The sequence below is a fragment of the Onychostruthus taczanowskii genome, unplaced genomic scaffold (assembly GCF_017590055.1).
Source record: "Onychostruthus taczanowskii isolate IOZ18803 unplaced genomic scaffold, ASM1759005v1 scaffold13, whole genome shotgun sequence".
Taxonomy (NCBI): Eukaryota; Metazoa; Chordata; class Aves; order Passeriformes; family Passeridae; genus Onychostruthus; species Onychostruthus taczanowskii.
Genome location: NW_024498462.1, coordinates 10,373,768 through 10,399,264, shown reverse-complemented (window position 1 = coordinate 10,399,264; position 25,497 = coordinate 10,373,768). Strand labels below are relative to the sequence as shown.

General features: G+C 55.4%; 1 protein-coding gene across 1 annotated transcript in view; it reads left to right on the top strand.

Annotated features, from left to right (window-relative positions):
* EFNB1 (ephrin B1) overlaps positions 1–25,497 on the top strand; it is a 48,436-nt gene that overhangs the window by 12,252 nt on the left and 10,687 nt on the right. The window contains exon 2 of the mRNA XM_041396384.1: positions 16,156–16,433. Coding sequence (XP_041252318.1) covers positions 16,156–16,433 — 278 coding nt within the window. The remainder of the gene's footprint in view (positions 1–16,155; positions 16,434–25,497) is intronic.

Below are 25,497 nucleotides of genomic sequence, written 5' to 3'. Positions count from 1 at the left end.
AGAGCTCCACTCATAACACCTGTGTTAAGGTTAGCATTCTAACCTTCATATACACCAGCAGTTGATGCAGGATTTTTCCCCAGGATAAATCCAGCTGATTATAAAGGTACCAGGGAGGAAAAGGGAGGAAAATGGCATTGCCGCATGTCCTCACTGATGGACACAGACTTTACCTCCCTGCTGCTTTCCTTGCTTTCAGCCCCAGACAGAGCTTGGAGGGAAAAAGAAAGGAAAATGTGAATGGAGGAAAATTTACTTCTCCTCTGATTCCTGTGTGGCTTCTGAAGGTGAGAGTTGAGTCACTTTGCCTGGAACCAGCTCAGCAATTCCACCTCGTCCCCAGAGAGTGTCTAAAGTCACGCAGGGAGAAATAATGCTGGGGGTTAAAAATAGATGCTGACAATAGGACAGGAGGACTGGAAAAGCTCTGTGTCAGGCAAGGTGGACAAAGCCTGGTGAACGGCATTGGGATTGTGCACTGCTAGTGCTGGGCTTTACTGGGTTAAACTGCATTTAAACCACATTTGCACTTGGAACCTGGAGCAGATTTCGGTCTTGGGCTTGCGTGTCCATCCGGCAGGCTGGGGAAAAAGCACTTCTGCTTTTAAGGGGCTTGGAAAAGTGAGGGAAGGATGTGGCACTGCTGGGGCCAGGGTTGGGGGAGGAAACAGCTCAGTAAATGCAAATTGCTGGAGGAGGACAGGTGGGACAGGGCTGGGGCAGAGCAGAGTCTGGCACTGGCACCTGTGGACGTGTTCCAGCTCCCCTGGCATTTTCAAGACTCATCTGCAGAGTGAAGCATTTATGCTCGATCCACTTTGTTGCCATTTGGGCTGTGCAGTCGTGACCAAGCCCAGAGTGCTGTGTCAGGGTTTCCCAGTGCCACCGGTGTTCTCGGTGCTGGGAGCAGGGTGTGCAGTGCTGCTTGGCCGGGGACAGCAGGATGGTGGCTCCTGCAGCCCTTGCTCGGGGCTTTTGTTGAAGCTCACTGAAACCATCTGTGGCCGCCGGAGCCTGAGCAGAGCCCCGGGCGGCAGCGGAGGCTGGGGCAGCGAGTCCCCGTCCCCTCGGAGGGGACACGACCAGCGCCGAGCAGGCGGGAGGAGATGGGGTCACAGCTCCCGCTGGAGCGGGACCAGGAGCGATTCCGGCTTCTCTCTTAGTTTCCAGCTCTTTTCTTTCTCTCCTGTTCCTTCCCCGCTGGCAGCGCGCTCGGCCCGCTCCTGGTGCTGCGAGGACAATGGGGCTGCGAGGTGGGGCGGGAGGGGGACGGAGATGAAAGGGGAAAAGTAAAATCGAAGCATGTCTGGAAGGGCATTTTGATGTAAATGGGACTTTTTGATAGACTTTGAGAGACACCGGCAGAAAGGGCACCGGCCCCCTTCGGCGTGCTGAGCTCCGGGCTCAGCTCTTTCATTTCCCCAGGAAAAGGGCATTTTTTCACCTCCTGCTGAGTGCAGCCACGGTTCCTTCTGGTGCTCTCTGTCCCCATCGCTGCCCGTGTCCTGGTGTGGAGCCCTGTGTGCGTGTCTTAACTGAGCTCCAACAACCGGAGCTCCTGTTCTGATGGTGAAAGCAGTGGCTGAAGCTCAGGAAAAGGAGATGGCTGCTTGCAGCCCATGGGCGGCCGGGAGGGCCCGGCTCTATCCCACCTTCCTCCCCCCGGGCAGCTCCCTGAAACCTTCCCCCTGCTTGGGGAGGGCGCGTGTTTGATCCTCTCCCGTGCTTTTGATCCCAGCCTTTGTCCTTGGCACCGTCTCGCAGCTCTCGCGTGTTGGTGGAGATGTGGCCTCAACGTGAGTCATCCTTCCTTTCTGCTGCTGTTTTATTTTTCCCTTTTCCTTCTCCTAAGAGAGCACTTAGTAAAAGGAAGCAGCGCATTCATCCAGGAAACGGGAGCACAACAAACGCTTGCCGTTTATCCTTTCAAAGGCGTCTCCCTTGAGCTGTTGCTGCTGCTGAGACAGGCTGAGGAGACAGGCAGCTGCTGGTGGGAGCCTGGGGATGCTTCCCTGTGCATCATCCCCGGGGTCCCTGGTCCTGCCTGGCCACAGGGAGCCCTTTGGGGGGTCACCTCCCCTGTGCTGGCAGTGGGGAGCCCTTGGGGGGGGTCACCTTCCTATGTGTTGGCAGCTCCTGACCCTGCCAAGGTGGGAGGAGGAGAAACGAGGACAGAGCTGCTCCCTGGAGAGAAGTCTGACAGGTCGGGGGGCTGGGAGGGGGGGCCAGGAAGGTCAGTGGGAGCCAGCATCCGTGTTCCCATGCCGGCTGGGGAGCCCAGGAGGAGTCCTGTCACTTCTCATCTCCGCGTTGTCGCCTGAGCCCGGGGCTGGGCTTGTGTCCTCCCCGCACCTCCCTGCTGCTGCCTTCGCTTGTCTCACACACCGAGCTGTCAGCAGCCAAAATTTACTGCTGGCATAAACCCATCAAAAAGCCAAACTGTTGGTCGGTAAAAATGGCAAAGCAATTGCAGAGGAACTTGTTTCTTCCTCTGACAACTTCTGAGTCAGTCCTTTAATCTCTAATCTAGGTTTATGGTCATTTTATTGAAATGCTGGGCTCTGTGGAAAACTGACATGTATGACCATCATAAACCAGGAGTTATGGGAGCCCAGAATTGCCTTGATGGTCTAAGTGTCTGCAGGAAGCATTTTTAAAATCCGTAATTGGGATTTATTGGCCATTGTGGCTCAAACTGTCAGGAGAAAATAAAATAATCAGCCTGGGATTTTTTCCCTCTTCGTCTTTTGACTCTTTCCACATATTCTTAAATCTTTTGGTGCTTTGCTTCCGTGCTTAATTCCCTTGTAATGGGGGATGTGGGTGAGAGGAAGGAGCCCAGCCCTGTGGGTGCTGCAGCTCCCATCCTGGCCGTGCAGGCTACCCGTGCCCTCCTGCCTCTGTGTCCTGCACCTTGGGATGGCTGGGATCTCATCAGTGTCCCCTGGCTGGGATCTCATCAGTGTCCCATGGGATGTGGTGGTCATGGACACATGGGGGATGTGGATGTGGGGACATGGAGCAACAGGTGAGCTTGGAGGAGGCCTCTTGGCTGGTTCCTCATCTTGTGGGTCAGTGAGGTGTTGCTGGAGATGGATGTAGCAGGAAGTGTGTGGTGGGCTTGCACAGGGAGAAGAGACTCTCCTGTGCCCTGTCAGAACCTGTGTCAATCAAAGCACCCATTGCCATGGAAATAAAACATGCCAGCACTACAGCCACATTTTGTACCAGCAGCCCATCTAAGGCGGTGCCATGGAGGGGGGCTGGGCCATGCTGGAACAGGCACAGCCCCACTTGGTGTTCAGCAAACCTTGGGAAGGACTTTGGTGTTCCCCCTTTTTGGGTATGTTGAACTGACTGACTTTTCAGGGGTTTTCCCCCAGTCTGTGAGTGACTCCTGTGTTTTGCCTTATGCCTGCCATGTCCAGTGAGGCATGGACTCATCCAGGCTATGGATGGCTCTCCTCAGTGCTGCCATTCCCTGGTGCTGCTGCAGGATGCACCCGCCAAAACTCCTGCCCCTTCCCCGTTATCTGCCATTCCCAAATTTCTCTGCATTAACTTGCCACCGCAAGCAACACCCAGCAGTGCCAGGTCCAGAGTTACCCTGGAATAATCTGCTGGGCTTGATAAATATCTCTGCTTCTGTTTTGTTTAACAAATATCTCCTTTAATGGCACAGCTTTTTGTTAAGCTTCCTCGCATTATCATCCCGCTTAATCATGCAGGGTGACTTCTAAAAGTACTTTTTTAAAAAATGCCACTTTTTATCCAGGTTTTAAAATTGAAACTCATTTTTTATCCAGAGGCAGGATATAAATGAGTCTACTAAAATTAGATTAATCCTAATAAGAATGTCAGTTATCATTTCTGAATACATTAATTTTTTTTTTTTTAAATTTTACATGCCTCTTTAGCTATAATTGCTGGTGTAATTTCTTACACAGACATGGTGTGTCCTCATGGTTGACAGAAATACTTAATGCAATGTCGACACCGCACTAAGTTCCAAATTAGTGCGTCGCAGACACTGCCAACGGTTTGAACTTTCTCCTTAATAAGTTAAAAAAAGAGAAAGGCAAAGAAAAAAACACCTTACATACAAAAAAAGACTTAAATGGATTGAGGGAGTTGGAGTGAAGCGGGATAGTTGGTAGCTAGAGCCCCATGTAGGGCTTTTCTGGGAGAGGGAAGCAGGAAAGGGATGGAGGAGCTGGAGGTCAGGGAGGAGATTTGGAGTCCACCGTGGGGTTTGTGGGTTGAATCCTGCCAGGGGCTGGCAGCTGCAGGGCAGGATGGAAGAGCTGAGGGTCAGGGAGGAGATTTGGGGTCTGGTGAGGGATTTGTGTGGGTGAGTCCTGCCAGGGGCTGGCAGCTGCAGGGCGGGATGGAAGAGCTGAGGGTCAAGGAGGAGATTTGGAGTCTGGTGGGGGATTTGTGTGGGTGAGTCCTGCCAGGGGCTGCAGGGCAGGGCAGGGAGGACCCACAACAACACTGGTGCTGCTCACTTGGGGTTTTCCCAAGCCAGGATGAAGGACCCCCTCTTCTAGGGGGCACCCAAAACCATCGCTCCAAGGTGGGGGTTGGTCTCTGCTCTCAGAGCTCCGGTGGGTTTGAGGATTGCTGTTTGTTGGGGACTTGGGACTGGCTCTGCCTCAGCAGGACAGACAGACACCAGCCTTGGAATGAACTCCTGTTGCATTGGTGTCATCAGCCCTCTCAGGCTCCCAGCGTGGTGGCATGGCTGGGACGTGGCCCCAGCCCGGTGGCACACGCTGAGTGGAGCAAGGAGCGCTGCTGGGAACGCCGCAGCTAGCGGGATCTTGGGACAAGGCTCTGGGGGGTCGCATCTGGCAGCAAAGCAGGGGGGCAGGATGTGGCTGGGGGAGACTTTGGTCTCCCCTGTGGCTCACGCCAGTTTTCTTCCATGAGTGTGGGTGGCAAGGCAGAGGATTTTGTCTGGGGGGAGGATTGGGAACACTCCCCGTCCGCAGGCAATTGGAAACTGCTGGCGCTGGAGCGGGACAGGCTGGGTGCTCTGCCCTCCTCCTCCTCCTCCCCAGGCCCAAGGGCTGGGTTATTTTTAGGTTTAAACATGAGCTTTGCTTAGTGCCTTGTGAAAGCTCCCTCTGGGAGTGGGAGCCGTGTGTCCTGGCGGAGTCTGGTGACATCCTTGGAGATGGAAAGGAGCACCAGTCCCGAGATCTCTGGCTGGGTTCTGGTTCCTCTCCTCTCCCATTCCCAGCTGGAAGTTGTACGTTGGATTGAAGTTCAGCTGTACTTGTAAATCTGGCCTAAAAATAAAAGCAACTACAAGCCAGATCTCTTTGTACTGGAGGAGGAATTAAAACCTGACACTCCTGTGCTGTGCTGGCCTCTCTCCTGGCCCCTCCCTCAGCTGCTGCTCTTCCCATCAGTCCTCAGCTGGGTAAACTGGGAGCAGTGGAAGGGCTGCTGAGGAGGAGAACAAGAATGTCCCAACTCTTCCCAGTGGTGAAACCTTTAGGAGGGTCTTTTTGGTGTAGACGTGGAGAAAATTCGGGCTGTTGTTCCACTTGCAGTAAAGAGGGGTGTGGGCAGCACTGGGAACAGGTCTGGGGAGAAAGGGGCAGTTTCTGCCCTGCTGAGTGACAACAGAGCAGGACTGGAGGAGGAGACTGGATCCAGCTTCCCTGCAGAGCTGGCTCTCCAGGCTTTGGTGATCGCTCAGTTATGTGCAGGAGGACAAGAGAGGAGAGAACAAATGAACTTTTGAGGTCCTGTGACTCATCTTCAGCTTTTTCTGCCGGACCTAACCCAGCCCCATCCACCCCCGTGGAGCTGGGCCAAAGGTCTGGGGCAGCTGAGTGCAGTGAGCTGGTGGTGGGATTGGTGTGGGAGGGAGGAACATGGGGTGACCTGGTTCAGCCTGGAGAAGGGAAGGCTCCAGGGAGACCTTGGAACCCCTTCCAGTGCTTAAAGGGTCTGTAGGACAGCTGGAGAGGGATTTTAGATGAGAGACAGGACAAGGGAGAATGGCTTCCCACTTGTCATAGGGCAGGGTTAGATGGGATATTGGAAAGAAATTCTTCCCTGTGAGGGTGGGGAGGCCCCGGCATAGGTTGCTCAGAGAACCTGTGGCTGCCCCTGGGTCCCTGGAAGTGTCCAAGGCCAGGTTGGACAGGGCTTGGAGCAACCTGGGCTGGTGGACGGTGTCCCTGCCCATGACAGGATTGGAACTGGATGGTCATCAGGGTCCCTTCTAGCTGGGCAGCTGTGGGCAGATGTGCACATGGCCTGTGTTGGGATGGGGGTTGGGAAGCTCTTAATAACCCCCAGTGCCGGTGGCAGCAGAACAAGTTCTCAGTAATGACGCCGGGGCTGAGGGCTGGTGATTTGCAGCTGCCTGGGAAGATGGCGCTTCCAGACGGGAGCCAGAGCTGGAATGCCAGAACTCGTTTGGCCACTCCGGGAGCCGGGGGATCAAAGGGGCCCGGTGTGAGTCAGGGCGGCGCGGTGGGGGTGACGCTGCTCCCCTGGGACCAGGGGCTGGCAGGGCTGGCGAAACCCGGGAGACCTGTCAGGGCAGGGCAGGGCATCCCACAGCTGGGATGGGGAACCCTCCGCAGGGTTTGCTCCTCCCTGCCCAGTTCCTAGCATTGGGATTAATCCTTCAAACCGCAGCATTGCATCCCCGGGCTGAGCCAGAGCCCCAGGGACCTGGGTGGGTGCTCTGGAGCTGCCTCCCAGCCCTCAGAGGGATGGAAACCTGAGCCCTGGGACACAGAGAGGGGCTTCTAGGAGGCAGTAGAAACCTTGTGGTTTCTACTGTTCCTCAGGACATGTGTGGGCTTTATTTTTCTGGCATTTCTCAGAAAAATGGGGAGGCTGGTGGCTCCTCTCCCTTGCTTTGGAGGTGGCCAGTGAAGTGGGAAGCTGAGGGATTTGGGGAGCCCTCTTGTGCCCCTTGGAATGCAGGAGCACCCAGTTACTGTCCCATGGAGAGTTTTGAGACTCCTGCCTGCAAACTGTGTGTGTGGGGTGCAGGGTTATGTGGGGCATCAGGAAGGAAGGGGCTCCTTCCCTCCTAAGGCCCAACTACCAGCTGTAACTTCAGCTCTTGGCTCTTAGCTTTCTATTCTTTTTTTTCACAACTGAGCTTGAAAAATGAGAGGTGGGAAGAGGGGGGATCTTGGAGAACACCGAGGTTTCTGTCAGGTCTGATGTGCTGAGCCCCCCACCCTCCCTTCCCTGTGCCCCCGGCCCTGCTCTGGGGAGGGGGGCCTGCAATTTGCCTCAGTTCTGTCCCGGCTGGGGTTGATCTGCATGAGAATGAGCGGGGCTTGGCGGGGAGGGCTTGTCTTGGGTTCCTTGGGCATATTCCTGCTGCTTTCCCTTCCAAGTGGGCGCCCGGCCGCCGCCGCAGCCCCTGCCAAAGTAATTCTTTGCTTTGGACCGGGAGACGAAATCTCCTCCGTTTTATTTCGGAGGGGTCAGGGAAGGAGTGGGAACCCTGCTGATCCAACCGTGTTCCCTTTTAACCTGCCTCTCCCTCTCTCCCCCTCCTGGCCCCCCGTCCTCCGGATGAGCGGGGCCGTAGCCAGGGCACGAGTGGCCAAACCGAAGCCGGAAAACACACCGAGCCGAGCGGGAACATGAGCTGCTTCCGATGGATCATTTAATGTCTGCAGCATCCCGGGGCCCGGACTGTGCCGCTCCTGGTGCCGTCAGGGTTTTGTGATGCCTGACGTGTGCTGGGCTCTGTCGTTCCGCCTTCGTGTTCTCCCTGTGGGTTTTAGGTGGTGTTTTTTGGCATGGGGGTCACGGTGCAGCCTCCAGCTGCCAACCTCTGTTGGGGTAGGGATTGGGGTGCGGGGAGGAGAAGGTGAGTGCCCACTGCTGCCGCCGCCCAGCCTCATTGTCTCACTTCTCTCTCCATTCCTACGCCAATTAAAGCGCCGTGTTGCCATTCATGGCCCCTTATGGTTTTGTTCAGTTGTCTGTCAGCTCTTGTCAAGCCCTGTCCCCTTCCCCTCCCCCGTTTCCAAAAACAAAACCCCTGACAAACCCCCCTTTGAATCCCCTCTTACCTCACTCCCAGCGTGGGGCCCCATTGCCGGGGGATGCCGGCGGCGGCGGCGGGGAGACCGCTCCCCACGCCGCCTTTGTGGGCCGCCGCCATCCCCCAGCCCTCGGCCTCCCGCTTCTGCCAGCATTAATTAGATAACTCGGCCCCTCTTGATTCCTCCGAGGGGAGATCGGGACGATCTGACTCCAGGGAGAAAATATGGCTTTTCTTCCTCTTTATTTTTGGCCAAGCCCTTGGTTCCGTCGCTGCTGGAGGTGCTTATTGTGCTGGGAAATAACGGGTTTGGGGGGTGGGTGTGTGATGGGGGTGAGCCTGCAGGACTCCTGGTGTTCCTCATTCCCTGTCTGGACCCCAGGCAGGCGTGGGCGGGAGCTTGGGGTCCCCCGAGCCCACGCCAGCGGCTGTGGAGAGTGCTGCAGGTGGCAGCAGCAGCCTGCGCCAGTGCTCTGGCCCTAATTAAATCGACTCCAAAATCCCTCAATTAGCAGCAGGTTTTGTTTTCCCCCTTGCTAGGTTTGCATTGAGATCTTTCGGGTGCAGCGTCCGGGTGCATGGAGTATGCGCGGACTTCGAAGGATGGAGCAGTACATGGCTGCTCACGGCAGGCCCGGCTGCTGTGAGGGCTGGGAGCCTTCCCTCTCCTCCCCCTTCTCTTCTTCCTCTTCCTTGGGGCATGAGAGTGGTCAGCAGCTGTTCCTGGAAGTGATGGACTGGCATCAGGATACTTCCTGGCTGAGCCCACAATAGGACAAAGGAGAACATTCTCCATTTGTGGGTGCTGCCTTCGGTGGTGATGATCTGTCATCCTCCTTGGAGCTCGTGGGGAGTCTGGCACTTGGATATTCTCCCTGGCCATGCTGTAATTATGGGGATAGCTCAGGGAGAAAGCCCTTCCTGCAGCCCTGCTGTGGCACAGGAGGGCTGAGTCACTGGGGCCAGGGATGTCACCAGCTGTGGTGGCAGCTGCTCTCTGTGGGTGCTGAGGTGTGGCTGGCATCCCACAGTATCCATGCCAGCTTTCCTGAAGCCTGCTGACCTGTTCTCCCAGCATCCTGATGGCTGGAACCCTCCTCTGCTCTTGGCTGGTGGTAGGAGAAGGGGTCTGGACTGCAGGAGGGGGAAGCAGACCTGTCCACAAGCTGCAGGTTTGCAGTTGAAACCAGGATTCTGCTCCTGACTTCGCTTGAGAAACCCAGCAGTGGTGGGTATTTTCCTGAAAAAGTGGGCTCTCTGGTGTGTTCCCCAGATGCTGGGTAATGGCTTGGTCTTCAGAGCTATGGCAGTGACTGCAACATGTGAACAAAGCTCAGGGAGCTACAGTGAGACATTCCCTGCATCCCACATTCCCTGAATCTCACCTTCCCTGCTTCCAGGGCTGTTCAATGTAAGCAAGGTGCTCTCTCAACCTTTGGTGTTTGAGGCTGCCTGGGGAGACTTATGGTGCAGTGTTTGCCAAACCTCTGTGTGAAGCACTGGAGTGGCCTCTTGGCCATTGCCAAAGCCATGGGAATCCCCAGAGCCAGTGGTTTCCCTGTGGAGAGGTGCTGGGAGCCGTGCTGTGACTGGGGCTGGTGTTGAGCATGGACAGACCGCACTGCCTTGGGCATCACCCCCGTTTTTGGGCAGAGAGGGGCAGTTTGGGTTTGTCTTCCCTTGCACTTGGTCCATCCCTTCCTTTCAGTCCCAACCCTGGCTTGACCATGACCTGGAGTCGGTCACAGTGCGGAGCTTTCCAGGGTGTCTGTGCCAGGGGACACTGGCTTGGGCATCTCGTAACTTCACCTCAAAAAATGTCACCCCTGGGCGGGTGAGGTGGGGGGTTACCAGCTTGCAAGGAGCTTCCCAGCTGGCAGAGAAGCAACAAAAGGGTTTTGGGGAGCAGTAGAGTTGGAAAATGGCATCCCAGAGCTGGGGGGGGTCGGTGAGTGTTGCCATGGAGACCCGTTTATGCCTCACTGATGCGTCGTGTAAATCCGTTTGGAAACGAGAAGGGCCTTTTGTCTTTGGGAGGGTTGAATGGGCCTCATTAAACCCGAGATGAGGAAAAAAAAAGGGCCTTAGAGTGTATCTGGGAGGGGGACTGGATGGGACGGCCCTGGAGGGGCTCAGCAGAGGCTGTTCTCTCTCCCAGGGATGGTGAGGAGCTGGGGGGTGGTGGAAGGTGAAAAATATCTCCTTGAACAGTGGAGACCAAAGGAGTGGAGGAGATGTGAGCTGCTTTCAGATACCTGGAATTGCTGGCTCTGTGTGGCCACCTCGGCTCCAAAAGGATAGAGCAGAAATAGAAGAGGGCTGCTGAAGGGCAAGGAAAATAATTATCCATAGATTAGCAGGGGGAAAGAAGATGGCAGGCTGTTCTAAAGGAGACTAATAATAGAGGAGCACATGAAAGGAGTGGGATCTGAGAGCGTGGGGGTTCGTGTGCTCCTATTTACCCTCTTGTGGTGATGAGCGGTGCGATGGACGAGCGAGAAGGCGACAGATACAGAGGGAGGAACCTTTTCATTCCACTTGTAATTAACTTCCTTCCACGGAGTATCTTTGTTCCCAAGAGCTGAATGGGGAGTCAAATAGGAGAAAGGGGCTGTGCCTCTGTGTGCTGGCAGCACTTTGGGGAAGGGCTGTGGATGTTGGTGTTGTGCTGGGATCAGTCAGGTGGGCCTTTGGGATTAGGTGTAATTCCACTGGCTTGATTGCCATCCGCTCTGGAGATGTGAAGTGAGCTGGGTGAGGGCTGCTCTGTCTCACTGGTACCTCCTGGTGTCAGCAGGAGAACCTCTCCCTGTCACAGGGGGTGACTGATGTTCTCAGCTCAAGCTCCCTGAGGACCATGTGTTTGTCCCTGTCTGTTAATCTTGTTTGACCTGTGACGTTCCACTTCACTTAAATTAGGTTCGAGTTTTTACTACTGACCTCTTAATTCTCTTTCTTGATGAAAATACAGATTTAGGCAAGGGCAGAGGTGGCGGGGTGTCACTAAGGGAGCTTTGGACGAGCTGTGCAGGGACGCTGCAATGGCAGGAATGTAATGTGGCTCTGTGACATTGGGGTCTGGAAAACAGCTGTGGGGACAGGACTGATTCTTCTGGCCCGTGGCAGAGAGTCCCCACCAGCGCCTGGGCATGGCTGCTGTGTCCCAGGGAAGCTTGGACGAGTGAGGCAGAGAGGGCAGGATTGGATTTGTGTGTGGCTGGGCACCAGCAAATCGCAGGGTTCAGGAGTGTTTTTCAGGATCCCACACCCAGTTTGAACTTGGAGCTTTGGCTTTTTTACTGGATCTGGCCCTTTCCCATCCCTTCCCTGAGGAGATTCCTGTGGGTGGGAGCTGTGATCCGTCTGGAAGGACTCACATGCTCTGTTGGTGTGAAGAGCTGGGCCCATGGGGGCTTCAGCTGCCCAGACACCAGGAAAACCTCCCAGCTCCTGCAGGTCTCGCTCTGCCGGGCACTGTCAGCCTTCCCTGCCAGACATACACGTCCTCCATGTAAGATCCAGTTATTTTTGGATTTCTTTGAAGCAAACAGCATTTAGCATATGTCATCTTATATGTATGTCAGCATCGGCTTTAGAACATCTTCTCCAAGGAGAAGGTTCTTGGGAAATGTTGTTCTGTTTCTGCCAAGCCTGGAATCAGGTGAGGGGCATCGTATGCTGTAGATGTGGGGAAAGGTGATGCTGCCCCGGAGGTTTTGTGGTTGATGTGGTGCAAGAAGTGCCTGGATCCTGGGAGAGAGCAGTTGGAAAATGTGTCAACCCATTCTTCTAAAAAATTGTATTTTTAAGCCACTTTTTTTGTCTTTCCTAACGAAGAGGTGAGGGACTGTTGGATTTTAAGGTTCCAGATGACTTATCTACAGGACACTTGCATCTGTGGGATTGCTGGGAATGTGGTGGCTCATCCACGTCTATCCATGTGTGCCCATGTGGAGGAGAGTGCCTGCATGGGAGGGGGATGTGGAGGAGTGGGATATCATTCCCGGTATAACTCCTGATCTTGTTCTGGCCAACTTGCTTGGTTTTCCTCCTTAGTTTGTGTTCTTCCTCCTGTCCCAGCAAACCCTCTCTGGGATGCCTGTGACACTGGGCCCTGGCTGAGTCCATGGCTCTTCAGCAGGTCCCACCTGTAGCTCCCAGTCGCTCCATCAGATCCTGTATTTTGGACCCCCAAGAGGAAGTGAGGGGGGCTCTGTAAGGGATTGGGGGCCCCACCAGCAGCCCCCCAACTCAGGGCACGGGAGAGGCTGCACTTTAATCCCATCTCCCTCCTCCGGCATCCCGGCATCCTGCTGCCAACAGAGCTCCCGTTGTTTACCCAACTCAGAGGAATCGGTTTACAAGGCTCACAAATCCCCTTTTCACCTTTCCCATCAGAAAACACCTCCCGAAACAATGAGGAAATTGGACGCTGCCACCTGATCGCTCCCAAGGAACCTGCGGGGCCGGGAGCTGGGGGCCTGCAGTGGCGCTGGGGATGGGGATGCCTGCCTGGGATGGCCGGGATGGTCCCCGGCCTCTGCAGGTGGGCAGCCACGGATGCCACCCAAAAATCACCTCAGGGGCTTTAAGGGATGAAGCTGCAAGCCCTCTCCACCTGCTCAGCTGGCAAAAAAATACTTGTTTTAAGCTTTAGCGGCTGTAGTTAATCCTTTCCATCCCCTTGGACACCAGGAAGAATGTGGGATGTTACCTGTGAACTGGTGATGGTGCCAATCACAGGATCCCAGATCAGTTTGGGTTGGAAGGGACCTTAAAGCTCATCCAGTTCCACCCTCTGCCATGGACAGGGACACCTTCCACTATGCCACGTTGCTCCAAGCCCTGTCCAACTTGATCTTGGACATTTCAGGGATGGGGTAGGAATAAAGCTGGAGCCATTATCCTCTTCCTCCTGCATGGTGGGCAAGGTAGAGGAGAGTGATTCTTAATGCTGAGAATTGTTTCAGCCTTAAGGTTGAGCTAAGTTTTACTTTTTCTCTTTTTTTTTTTCCCTTCCCACCATAAAACAGGGAAATCAAGCTGTATTTTCCAGAGGAACAGCAGATTCCCCCTTCCCTCCCTGGAAATTACAGTGGGTGCTCTGAGGGCACAATGAATTTCCCTGTTAATTTAAGAGTTGCTCTGTTCGCTCCTCCGGGTTAAGATAAATCTGAAGACATGTCCTTGTGAAGACAAGTCAAGAGTGTAATTCCTTTTTGTCTTCAACCATCCCTTGGAACTAAAATACCTTGTCTCCTGTACTGGCTGAAATCCTGTGTTCAGGCAGCATGTGACAATTTTTGGACGTTTTTTCCCTCTCCTTTTCTTGTGATAAATGTTGCTTTTCACTGTGTATTTTAAAGGAGAATTTCCCAGAGAACCAGCCTCTGGCATAGTGGGAGCTATTGTTGGTCTTCCCTAGGACGATCATCACAAGCTGTTCTTGTGACAAAGCAGAATTTTTGGGGGAAAGAAAGGTCTCTGTGTGTGGTGAAAAGCTGGAAGAGCTGTTTAAGGGGTTCGAGATACATGCCTCAGGTTTATCTCCTCTCCTGTGCTGCCCAGGCTGTCATCTGGAAACGGCCCTGCTGTTAGAGAAGAGGGGAAATGGAGGAGAAAAAAATGAGGAAAACTGGAGGACAAAGGGAGAACAGTCTGTGCAGGTGGGACTGTGGCTGGTGGGGAGCAGCGGTTGGAGGGAGCAGCGCAAAAGCTCCACGCACAGGGAGGTGGATCTGTCTTGCTCCACGTTTGCGTGGATCTGGAAGATGTTGAGCTAATTCCCAGACAGCAGCTGTGTGCTTCTGGAGCTGAGGCTGAGCGTTCGTGGAAAGGATTTGCCTCCTTGTTTTATCCTTACATAAACCTAAGGTAGACCTTGGTCCTGAAGTTCCTGAGATGAAGAGGTGCCAGCAGGATGTGGTACTGGGAGGTTCTCAGCTCCCTCGGTTGCTTCGTGGCCCCTCCCCTGCTTACAAATCCATTTGGCCTGATCCCAACAGGCTGGTGGCCCAGGGACCGGTTGGTTTGCAGGTGCTGGCCAAGGTTTTGGCCACAGAGGTGTGATAGGTCCTCCTGGTATGGAGATGAGGGTGGATAGGAGCCTTCTCCTCCTGCTCCGGCGGTGCAAGACATCTGCTTGACTTGTTTGTGGCTTCCTGTTTGGCATCTTCTGGGCAGGAGGGAGCTGGCAGGAGCTGGAGGAGGGAGCTTGAGTCACTCCAGAGTCCTGTGCCAGGAAGCCTCTGACTCAGCCCAACCGTGGAGAAAGGAGTGTGGGATCCAGCTGCCTCTCGGGGTGGGAACCCGTGCAAGTGTTCACTTGCGCTGCGTGTCTGCGGCCGGGCGGGGAGGGAGGGACGGGGGCTGCTCCTGCCTCCTGCTCCCGCTCCGGCCTTGCGTCAGGGCTCTGGCCGTGGGTGGGGAAACCTTTATCGCTCCCAAGCCTTTGGAAGTGCGTGCTGGCCGCTGGCCAGGTGACCTACTTGGTAGTTTGAAGCAAAGCATGGCTCACCTGCCGGCAATGCCGGGACGGAGGTGGGCTCTGCATCCCACCTGCGTCCCTAAAGACCCTCCAGGGGCCAAGTTTCCCGCTGTTTCCTGGTCACCTTCTGCCTGAATTACGACTTGTACAAAACTCCCTGCAACCTCACGTGGCCAAGGTGCTGCTGTGCCACTGGTGCTAGGGTTGGGATGATCTCAGCTGCCCTGTTGTGCTGCTTGGGTACTACTGGAGCTGATGTGGTGGAGCTGCAGCCAGACAGGGAGGATGGACCCATAACCCCTCTAAATCCAGCTCCTTGATGGGGCTGTGCCTGCCATCCCTCTGCCGTGCTCTGGGTGCCTGGGATGCTCCTCTGACCTGGCAAGCTGCAAGTGAGGTGCAGATGATGTCTGCGTGTCTGCCCTGCTGCTACAGCTGGCACTGAGCTCCAGAGCCTGTGCCAAGGGCACTTGGGGGTGCGTGGGCTTTGGCTCCGCCTGCCTGCTCCAGCCCAGCCTGTGGATCTCCTAGGCTCCTGCAGCCAAAGGCCTGGTGCTGGTTCCAGCTCTGTGGCTTCTTGCTAAGACTTGCATGGAGCCACAAAGCAGGTTGGTCTTGTGTGTTTGATCTTCCTTCCACGAAGCCTGCAGCTCCAGCCGGAGCAGCTGGCCGGGGGAGAAGGTATCCTGGCCCCATCCAATCTCCGGGGTGGGCTGGGGCAGGGATGGGCTGTGTCCGACAGCGGAAGGGGAAGCACGGCCATGCAGCCTTGGCAAAGTGCTCACTTTGCGTTTGCCGTGCCCAGATTACGTGAGGGAGTTGCAGCAGAGATAACTCTGCAGGAAAATCCATTCCCACCTTATCTCCCATCAGGAATGCTTTTAGTTGCCTACATCAAAGTAGATGATCTGCTTCTTCCCTCCTTGCTGCCCTAATCCTCTCCTTCACGCTGAAAAAAAACCTAATCAGTGCCTTGCCCCACCGTAACGAGATCCGAATGTTAATTATCAGCATCTTGCCTTCCTACCCTTCCCAATGCCCTGCCTTCCAGCCCCGAATAGCTTTCCTCCCTCCTTGCTCCTCTCCATCCGGTCCTCCCACGCTCCTGGGCACGCTGTTGAGCCTGGCTCAGTAGAAGTTGTCCTGCAGGATGCTTCCTTCCCTTCCATTTAAGGACAGGAATTCCTCAGGGAGCTGGGGCGTGGATGGGATCCCTCCCTTCACCCCATTGTCAGGACTTCTCCCTATGCCTAATTATTGCCTGTCCCTGCAGGAAGCTCCTTGCCTGGCCGTCGGGCAGAGCCGTGGCGTCTCCCAGCCCTTTGTGGGAAGACTCATTCCCGGTTGGATGCCAGGCTTGGGGCCGGGAAGGGTGCCCACCCTTATCATGGCTGGCGAGTGGGACTGACCCAAGCCAGCCCTGATACTGTCAGCAGGAGCCTGTGCTGGCTCCATGCACAGACTGGGATGGTGAGGGAAGAGGAGAATTTGTTTTCGGTGTCAAAACCTGTCTTACAGAGGGGGAGCAGCAGAGCTGAAGTGCAAAAATGGTGTCAGCGTGGGGTGGGCTGGGCTAGTGTGGCTTCTGCTTCAGCACGTGGTAACCTCTTACCTTCCTCTCTTCCAGGTTCATGACTGGGAAGGGGCTGGTCATCTACCCAGAGATTGGGGATAAACTGGACATTATCTGCCCCAAGGCGGAGCCGTCCAAGCCTTACGAGTACTACAAGCTGTACCTGGTGAGGAAGGAGCAGGCGGATGCCTGCAGCACTGTCATGGACCCCAACGTGCTGGTGACGTGCAACCGGCCCGAGCAGGAGATCCGCTTCACCATCAAGTTCCAGGAGTTCAGCCCCAACTACATGGGCCTGGAATTCAAGCGGCAGCAGGATTACTTCATCACATGTGAGTCGCCCTCCTCTTCCTCGCTGCCAGCCCTGGCTCGGGAGGGCTCGGGCGCCTGGAGAGTGTCACCAGGCGCTTGTGTGTGACTTGGCTGGTGCAGAGAGCTGACACGGATGGAAAATATGTCCCGCTGGATGGGAGCAGGGGGAGGAATGTGTCACTGGCCGAGTGGGTCACCAGTCCCTATCTGGCTGCTCTGCTGTGTCCCCTGCCCTGCTCGTGGCTGGGAGCAGGAGCACATCCCCATCTGGGGTCAGCCCTGGAGCACTGTCATGCCTGGAGCCTATTTTTTGCTGCCATCTTTGCTGGAAGTGTCACGGGGTTTTGTTTTGGGGCTGGGGAGAAAGAGGAATGGTGATGCTTGTCCTTATTCCTGGGTGTTGCCTCCAAGAGCAGCCCCAGCACCGGGAAGTGCTGGTGGTGTCCAGGGTGTGATATCATTGAAGTGGCTGAAAAATTCTGTACACTGACTTGTTCTGTTTGTGTCTTGGTGCACCATGGCATTTTATGAAGGGGAGAGAGAGGAGGCTGGAATTTTCTTGGGGCCTGTGGTCTGTGCATGCAGGGGATTGCTGCACAGAAATGTATCCCCTTGTGCCTGCTCTGGATGAAGGGGGAGCTCAGCCGTGTCTGGGCAGCGCTGCCAGCTCTCTCTTTGTCCCCTCCCCTCCTCCTCAGCCTGGCTGTCCCCGCCTGGCTGGGTGCACTGCAAAGGGCACGGCGGCCACGGCTCAGCTCCCCTCGCTGCGTGCCGTGAGCTCTGCGGCGAGCGGCTGGCACAGGGGTCACTGCCTGTGTGGGAGCGAGCTGCCGGCCGTGGGAGCCGTGTGTTCCCGGCTGGAAGCAGGGTATTTTTAGCCTGGAATCTTTGGGAGGGGGCAGCAAGGCCATGGCGGGCGGTGGAGACAGGGAGGCTGTGCTGTAGCGTGGTTCTGTGGTGAGAGTGTTGGTCTGGATGTCCCCAGCAAACCTGGCTGGGGCTGTTGGACTCTTGCTGCAGAATAATTTGGAATAAACTTGATGCAGAGGAAGCAGCTGGGCCTGGCTCTGGCAGGTCAGCCTTGAGCCCTCATCACTTCTGTCATGGCAAATTTTGCCGGGTGGTGACAGGGCCTCGTGGGGGGCTCTGTTCCCTGTGTGGCCGTGGAGATGCCAGAGTGGCTCCTGCATGGTCAGCCAGGGAAGTTCTCCTAACAGGAGGGGTGACAGCAGTGATGACCTGGCACCACAACCTGCAGAGCCAGCTGGGCTCGGTGCTGGCAGCGACTGTGGGCTCTGCAAGGCTGAGTCACTGTGGCAGGGCCAGGCTCTTCCAGAGCTGTCACTGTCGAGACATGGGGATGTCTGTTCTGTGTCACTTGAGAGGCACCAGCTTTGAAGCCATTGTGGGCAGGATACCCTGATCCCAGCCCAGATGCCCCAGATGGGCTAGGGATGCCAAAACCCCTGGCACAACTCCCATGCAGGCTCCCATCTCCCTTACCACAGCTGCACCAGCCTGGTGGCTCTGGGATGGCAAAGTTCAGCCTTTGTGCCATCCTTCAGCTGATGGAAAGCTTGATTAAATACAAGCTTTGCCTGCAGTGGGCAAAAACTTGGAAGAGAAGCCAAAGTGCCGGGCTTGGGTCAGCCAAGCATCTTGAAGCACTTGGTCGGTGGCTCCTCTGTGTTTGGGGGTCACATTCAAGCACTGACATAGTCATCAAGCTAATGAGGGCTGAAATTGGGGTCCTCTGAGCTACAGCCTGTGGGACTCTCAGGCTGCAAAGAGCCCTCAAAGACAAATAGGTTCCCCAGAATGAACTCAGGAGGTGAACAAAGCACCGAGAAGAAGAAATATGGAATCCCTCTTACGGTAACCATCAGGAAGGTGGAGGCAGAAGGATTTACCAGCCTCTGAATTACCCAAATTTTAAGGAGATGTTTTGCATTTCACACGAATACTGAAGTGAAAATCAACCTCCCGGAGCTTCGGGAGGTGCTTTCACAAGCGGCCGCCGGTGCATTGCCGACTCCAAACGCGGCTCCCGCGGGGCCCCCGCAGCTTTGAGCCGATGCCAGCTCCCCTCCAAGGCTGCCAGCACACCTGGGTCACTGCAGGTGACTGGCTCCGGCTCGCTGCACATCCGACGGGACACGCAGCCGGGATTTTGCAAACAGTGTAGCCCAGGTTGGGAAATCCCTGCTGTGTGTCCCGTCCCGTTGGATGTTGGGCTGAGCCTTTTGAACTTTTTTTTTAATATGAAATCCTATTTATCCTCTTGTTCCCAGTTTCAGGCTGTATAGGGATACAGTGAGCGGGGTGCTTGGAGCATCCCTGTGGGGTGCCCCCCCTCTCCTCAGGGGGCCGGCAGTGCCCTCTGCCCCTGCCTTGGACCGTTTCTGACTTTAATTTCTCTTGACTCCTCCAAGCTTTGATGCGAAACCCCTCGGAGCTGGGAGCTGCCAGCTGAACTTTGGCCCCTGGGTGGGCTGAGGATGCTCCTGTGATCTGGCCATACCCTCTGCTGAGCAGCCCCAGGAGTTCTTTCTGCCAAGAAATAAAATAGCCAAAAAAACAAAGTCAAAAGTCTCCTGAGCAGACCACCCACATGTTGTCTTTTTTTTTCCCCCCCAATTTTTCTCCCCTCCCTTTCCCCGAGCTTTGCCTGGACACACAAAAGGGTTTTTTTCTCCCTTTTCATTTCTAAGCCGGGGAAGCAACGCTGGAGCCGAGGGGAGCAGGGCGTGTGCCACTCATCCCCCACCTTCCCCAGCAGCTGGAAAACCTCCTCACCGGAGCTGAGGGGCTTCCCGGGGTCCCTCCTATTCAGGACTACTCCTTGCCATTACTTTGGATATGCCAAGCCTTGTTTAGGGACACTTTTATCATGGAGGGACATGGCCCCAGCCCTCGGCTTAGCAATGAAAAGGCTTTTGAAAGCTGCTGTTCCCTGTCCCCATCCTCTCTGGAGCCTCACGCTGACCCCCTCCACACCAGCTCCAGGCTTTCCTTAAAAGCATCTTTGCTCCTGGGGATGGATAAGGAAAGGTGATGCTTATTCCTGAGGCTTTCCATAATGAACAAGATGCAGCAGCATCTGCCTGCATGTCTACGCTGGAGACAGAGTCTGGGGGGGCACGTGGGACTCCAGCAAGACATGGGCACCATCCCCAGGATGAAGTGCTGAGAGGGTGAAGGAGCTGGGAATTTAGTAATTGTGTGTTTTATATCATGATGTGCTGTGGTTTCTTCCATCCCTGCTCCTCCTGTGTGTTTCCCTGCTTGCCTTTGGTGTCTGGGTGTGATTCCCTGTCCCCAGTGTCCTGTCCCCTCCTTTCAAAATACTTCCCACCAGAATAGCCTCCCCCCTGCCTGGTGCCTGCACTCCTGGGATGTCGTGGGCAGCTCCAGCCCCACCATGGCTTATCCAGCCCTGCAGGTTCAGCTCCCTCCAGCTCCCCTCCTAATTCACTCCAGCTCCTAATTGCGTTTGCTGCTCCTCTTTGAACTTGCTCCAGTTTTACTATCTCTGGTAATGAGGTGCCTGGATAGAGATCCATTAATCCCGGTGTCCTGGCAGCAGGGTGATGTGAGGAGGAGCTCCTGGAGTGGCTTCCTGCTATCCCAGAGCTCTGAATGAGAGAATCAAAGAAAGTTTGGGTTAGAAGGAACTGTTAAATGTCACCTAGTCCATTCCTGGAATGTCCCATCCCTGGAAGTGTTCAAGGCCAGGTTGGATAGGTCTTGGAGCAACCTGGTTTAGTTAAGGAAGGTGTCTTTGCTCATGGCAGGGGATGAACTGGATGGGCTCCCATAGTTCCCAGCTTCTTCTCTGGATTTTGGAGCTGGTGGTGGTCCTGGAAGCCCCTTCTGTGTTCAGTGGGGTGTGGAGACCTCAGTCGCAGGGTGCACTCCCGGCAGCTGTTCAGATGTGGTGGTGCTGGTGCTGAGGTGTTCTTCCAGGTGTTCTGCCTCAGTGTCCAACCTGTCCCATGAGCCTCTTTAAAGCAAGCACAGAGTCCTTGTTTGATGACAATGCTGAAGGAAAAGCAAGGTCCTAGTAGATGTTTCCTCATAAATCCGACGCATTTGCTGTTTATTGTGAGTCCTTAAGCCCTTCAATCCATTTTTGATGTAATAATGTCCGTAATCCAATCCAACGCTTCTTGGCAGCAGGATGCAGTGAGAGCGGATCTATTACCCTGAGTGTTGTGTTAAAGCCCTTGTCTTGCATTTCTGTTTTTAGATGCAATTAGTCTTAACCTGGCAAGAGTTATTTGTTGTAAACCATCGCTGCTGCTGCGATGTGGCTTCGTCCCCGGGCCACGCTCCGTCAGCGTTTTCCTGCAGCTCAGCATGAGGAAGGGGGTCACCTATACCCTGCCAGCTGCCAGGATCATCCTTCCTCCTCAGGAGCTTTTCTGGGACACGTTGCCATACTCGCTTTTCTGGCTGTGCTCCTCTAGCTTCCGTTGGTTTGGGAAGCCTTCAGCCTGTGCCAGTGCGTGTGTGCAGAGCTGCTCTCACTCCTTCCTGCATTCCTTGGGATTTGATAATTCCCTCCCTGGTTCCTTGGGCTGGGGGCTGTGCCGGGGGGGGCTTTGTCAGCCTGCCAGCTCTTTGCTGATGCCATTTGAATGTGGCCACTTTCATGTGCTCCTCATGCTCCTTCCCACAGCTTGTTTGGTGGAGGGGAGTTGAAAGCCCAAGGGCCGTTTGATGCCATGATGGGAGCTGTGAACTTCTGCTGATAAAACTCCAATTAAGCGGCTTCCTCATTCTTCACCCAAAGGGGCCTGGCTTGCGACACACCCGGGCCAAGCAGAGCCAGCCTGGTGGCATCCATCTGGTTTTGGGGCTTTGCTGCTCCATTCCCATCCCCATCCCGCTGGGAGCCGCTGGCAGGGATGGTGATGCCGCGTGGGAGCCGCTGGCCGGACACAAACGGCTCTAACGGTGTCCTGCTCCCGACTTCAAAGCCCGGGCCCTGGCCATGTCAAACCCAAATAATGGCCCTTAGACAACATGCGGTTCCTTGTCTTGCAGGCTTGTCTGAAGAGCGTGACCACAGTAAATGTGATTTTGTTGAGCCCTGTCCCTTAAGCCTCTGCCTCTTTTCTCTTCTCCTCCTCCCTCCTGACCTTTTCGGCTCAGCGCTGTCCCCGGACAGCCCCTGGCAGCTGATCTCATGGCTCAGCCTTTCATGGCCCTAATAGGGATGAAAAGCCCCCTCAGAAAGGGCCGGTGTCCCGGGCCCGGCCGGGAGGTAAATACCCCGTGCTTTGATCTGCTCTGGGGCCAGGGGGGCCCTGCCTGCCACAAACCCCCGCCCAGGGGTCCCTGCCTGCCATAACCACCCACCCAGGGGTCCCCGTGCCCACTCATCTCCCTGGCTGCTGGGCAGCCCAGCTCTGCCTACAGCCCTGGCACAGCACAGGGCTCTGGAGCTGGGCACTGGGTGCTGTCTGCCTGGGAAATGGGGCTGGCTGCATCCCAGGATGCTCTTCCCCAGGAGAAATGATTTGCAAGAGCATCTCTAGCATTGTCACGACCCCTTTAACATTGTCACGACCCATTAGGAGAAAACAAAACATGTTTAACTCCTCAGTGCTCCTGAACACTGAGGTGACAGTAGAGATGGCAGGGGTGATGGCAGTGAAGAGATGACATCTCCCCCTGCATCACCTGCCTGATCCTGCTCTCCTGCTCTGCCCTCCTGTTCCTGGGATACTGGGAATCTGCTTGTCCCCCCCAAAAAGGGTCTCTTGGCAGCTGTGGTGGGAGGCTCACACCAGAGCAGGTTTTTTGGTGCATCCCATCTTCTCGTTCCTCATCCCGGCTCTTCCAGCCCCTGCTCCTCTTGCCATGTCTGCAGCAAATCCCAGGGCATCTCCTGGAGCTGCAGCTGCATGGATTGTGGTGGTCACCACTGGTCAGTGTTCCTCTGGGACACTGAAAGTGATTAAACGTGGCTGCTTTTGGATTAAATGTTGAGTAGGAGACTCTTAAGGCAGAAAGAATTTCCAGCTTGATGAGGAATTGAAACAAATCCTGGCATGCTGGTGTGGCTGGGAACTGTGCATGGATAGGTGCAGGCAGTTACTTCCTTGGCATATATTTTTAAATAACCATAACATCAAGACGCTCTCCCCGGGCTTTTCTCCTGGGGTCCCTATTGCAATCCACTGCTCCTGTGGTGCTGGGAAGAGGCTTGTTGGCATCACTGCAGCTCCAGACTGGTGTGGAGGGGTCTGTAATGGTAGGTGCTGGGATGTGGTGGTGGATGCTGGTGGTGGTGGGTGCTGTCTGTCAGACCAAGAGCTCACTGGGCACTCCAGGAAGCACCATCACACTTGGATCCTGAGACGTGCAGGGTGCAGAGAGTCTGACATTAATGAATTGTGACATGCCACCCTTTTCCATCCCTAATTTCTAAGGATCTGTGTCTATCTACCCTTCAGCCAGGCCAGCCTGGGTGTTGTGTGGCACCTTCAGCAGGTCACCTTTCCAGGGAGGATTGGAGTCATCCTCCACTCAAAGTCTCTTTGCCCTGGAATTGATGTTTTTGCTGCTGCTGTGTAATTCCTGAGCTCTTTGATCTCACCTGGCAGTGTGGAGTGGGAGTTACACACCTCATGGAGAGGGGGCTGCAGGAGCAGTGGAATCTGGGGGTGGCTGCAGTGGGATCAACTCTGATTTGGGGGTAGAGAGTCCCCTTCCTCCATCCATTACTCAGCAAGGAGGCAAATCCTTGCTTGGAGAGTCAGGGGTTTATTGGAAATTTCCAAACCCTGTAACTCGGCGTGTTACTGGATACTATTTGGTCCATGCACTGGTGTCTGCATGGAGCAGACCAGTTCCTGAGGTCCTGCCATGCAATCCTCAAGAGCAGTGGATCATCTTCTGCTCCAATTGTTGTGGGGTGCAGCACTGGAAGCCACAGGTGATCCTACTGTGAGCCAGCCTATGGTGGGTGCATGGGCACTGTGGGAGCAGTGCCTGGACTGGCTCCTCTTGCAGGCAGGGGATTATTTGCAATTCTGGGCCAGGAGTTTCACCAGTGTCACCTCCCCAGTCCCAGAAGTTCCTGGTGGTTATGCAAAGTTTGCCTGTAATTGCAGTGGGGTTTCCTTCTGGCTGTCCCATAGCACCAGGGCTGTCCCTCCCCACTACCTGGCACCTCCTTGGCTCCGTGAGCTCTCCCAGGCACCTGGAGCTTCTGGAAGATCTGCACATGAATCTGTCCCTCTGTCAGCCTCTCTGTCTCTGGTCACCTGAGTTTTCTCTGAGCCCCTGGGAGTGCGGATGGAACCCGAGCTCAGGTGGGCTTACAGCTGGGGGATGGCACTGTCTGTCTCCATCCCCTTCCCAAAAGATTTCTCAGTCAGCTCCCAGAGGTTTTGCTGCCTGACAGGAGAGATTTACACCCTGTTAAAAGGCAGTAAGTGGTTTCCTCCCCTCCTGCTCCCAGCAGGGCTTACAAATGACTCTGGCAGAGCATCAGGTGGGGAATTATGTGGCACTTTCATCCTGACCTGTCTCCAGTTGCTTGGGGCGACCACAGAGACTGCACAAATCACCTTCCTCTCCCAATTATGTGTTCTTTCTTTAGAAGGGATGGACAGAACTGAAGACAAAGGGTTTATTTAGGGCTGTGGTCCTCCTGTGCTGGGCAGAAAGCAGGATGGACACTGGGAGTTTCCACAGCTCATCCACACAGACAGTGTTGATGATAAAGGACTCGAGTGAGTCACCAAGCTGTGGTCCTGCAGCCAAGATGTGCTTTCCAGCCTGGATGAGGTTCCCTGCAATCCAGCAGTGACTCTTAATTATGACACTAATTAGAGCTGGTTATAATTTTCCACCAGAAAGCTGTTTTAATGGGAAATTAGCTTTTCACTTAAGCACTACTTGGGTAAAGTGTCTTTTTTCCAGTGGATACTTCAGTGTTTGTCTGCTCTCCTTTTGCCCCAGGAAAGAATGGGAGAGAATGGAACTGTAGGTGGTGAGGATGAGTGTGGTGAGTGGTGTCCTCCCTTCTTCCAGCTCTAACTGTGTTTGTCCCTCTGCTCTCTATAAGGCTAATTTAACCCTTTAATTTGATTTTGGGAGTGCTGGCCCTGGCCAGGGAAAGCCAAACCCCATCACAGACAAACCACGTGTGATGATTTTCATTCCTATTTCCAGCAGTGCATTGGAACTGGGGATTTTCCCACTGTGTTTGCTGGAGCATGGAGTGTGGGGTGGGATGGTCACATTCCCAGCTGCTGCAGCCACAGGCTCCTCACCTGCCCTGTACAGCTGTGGGGAGGGACACAGCAATCCCAGCTGGCTTCATGGCATGGGCCTGGGCCTGGCAGTGCCCTGATGCCAGGGAGGAGAGCTCCACAGCTGCCCATGGAGCAGCCCCATGGCCCTTCTCTCTCCACGCCGGACCGTGTGGCTGGAGCAGCTCTGGAGCAGCTCTGGAGCTGGCAGGAGTGGCTGTGAAACCCAAGCCCTGCACCTCCTGCGCCGTGCGGGGACGGGACAGGGCCGGGCTGGCTCACACAGCCATTTCAGGGGCTGCAGGGCCCCTTCCCGGCGCAGCTGCCTCAGCAAGGCTGGGAGAAGGCTGGGAGAGGGCTGGAAGGCGGCTGCCGGCCCCGCTGGCAGTGTGACAGCGTGGGGTGGGCTCCCTCCGCACAGCCCCGGCGCTGGCAGCAGCCCCAACCAGTGTGCTGGAGCTCAGGAGAGGGGCTGGGGGATGTGTGCGGGGTGGGGGGCTCGTGTCCCCACAGTGGGGCTGGCTAGGAAGTGACACCGATATTAATATTAATAGTACCAATAACGGGATGCTCTGAGCCGGGGCTGCGTGGCTGATGCCTGGGAGGAGCAGGAGGAGGAGGAGGAGCAGGGGCTGTAAGCAAGCCGTGCTCCCCGGAGGCCCCAGGGAGTTGGTGTGCAGTGGAGCAGGCGGGTGCTTCTGCTCTGTGACCTGGAAGTGGCTCCGTGTCCCCTGGAGTGGCAGCCCTGCTTGGGATGGGGGGGAAGGAGCTCAGTGCCCGTGGTGGGTTGGGCTCCAGTGCAGCACCTCTGTGT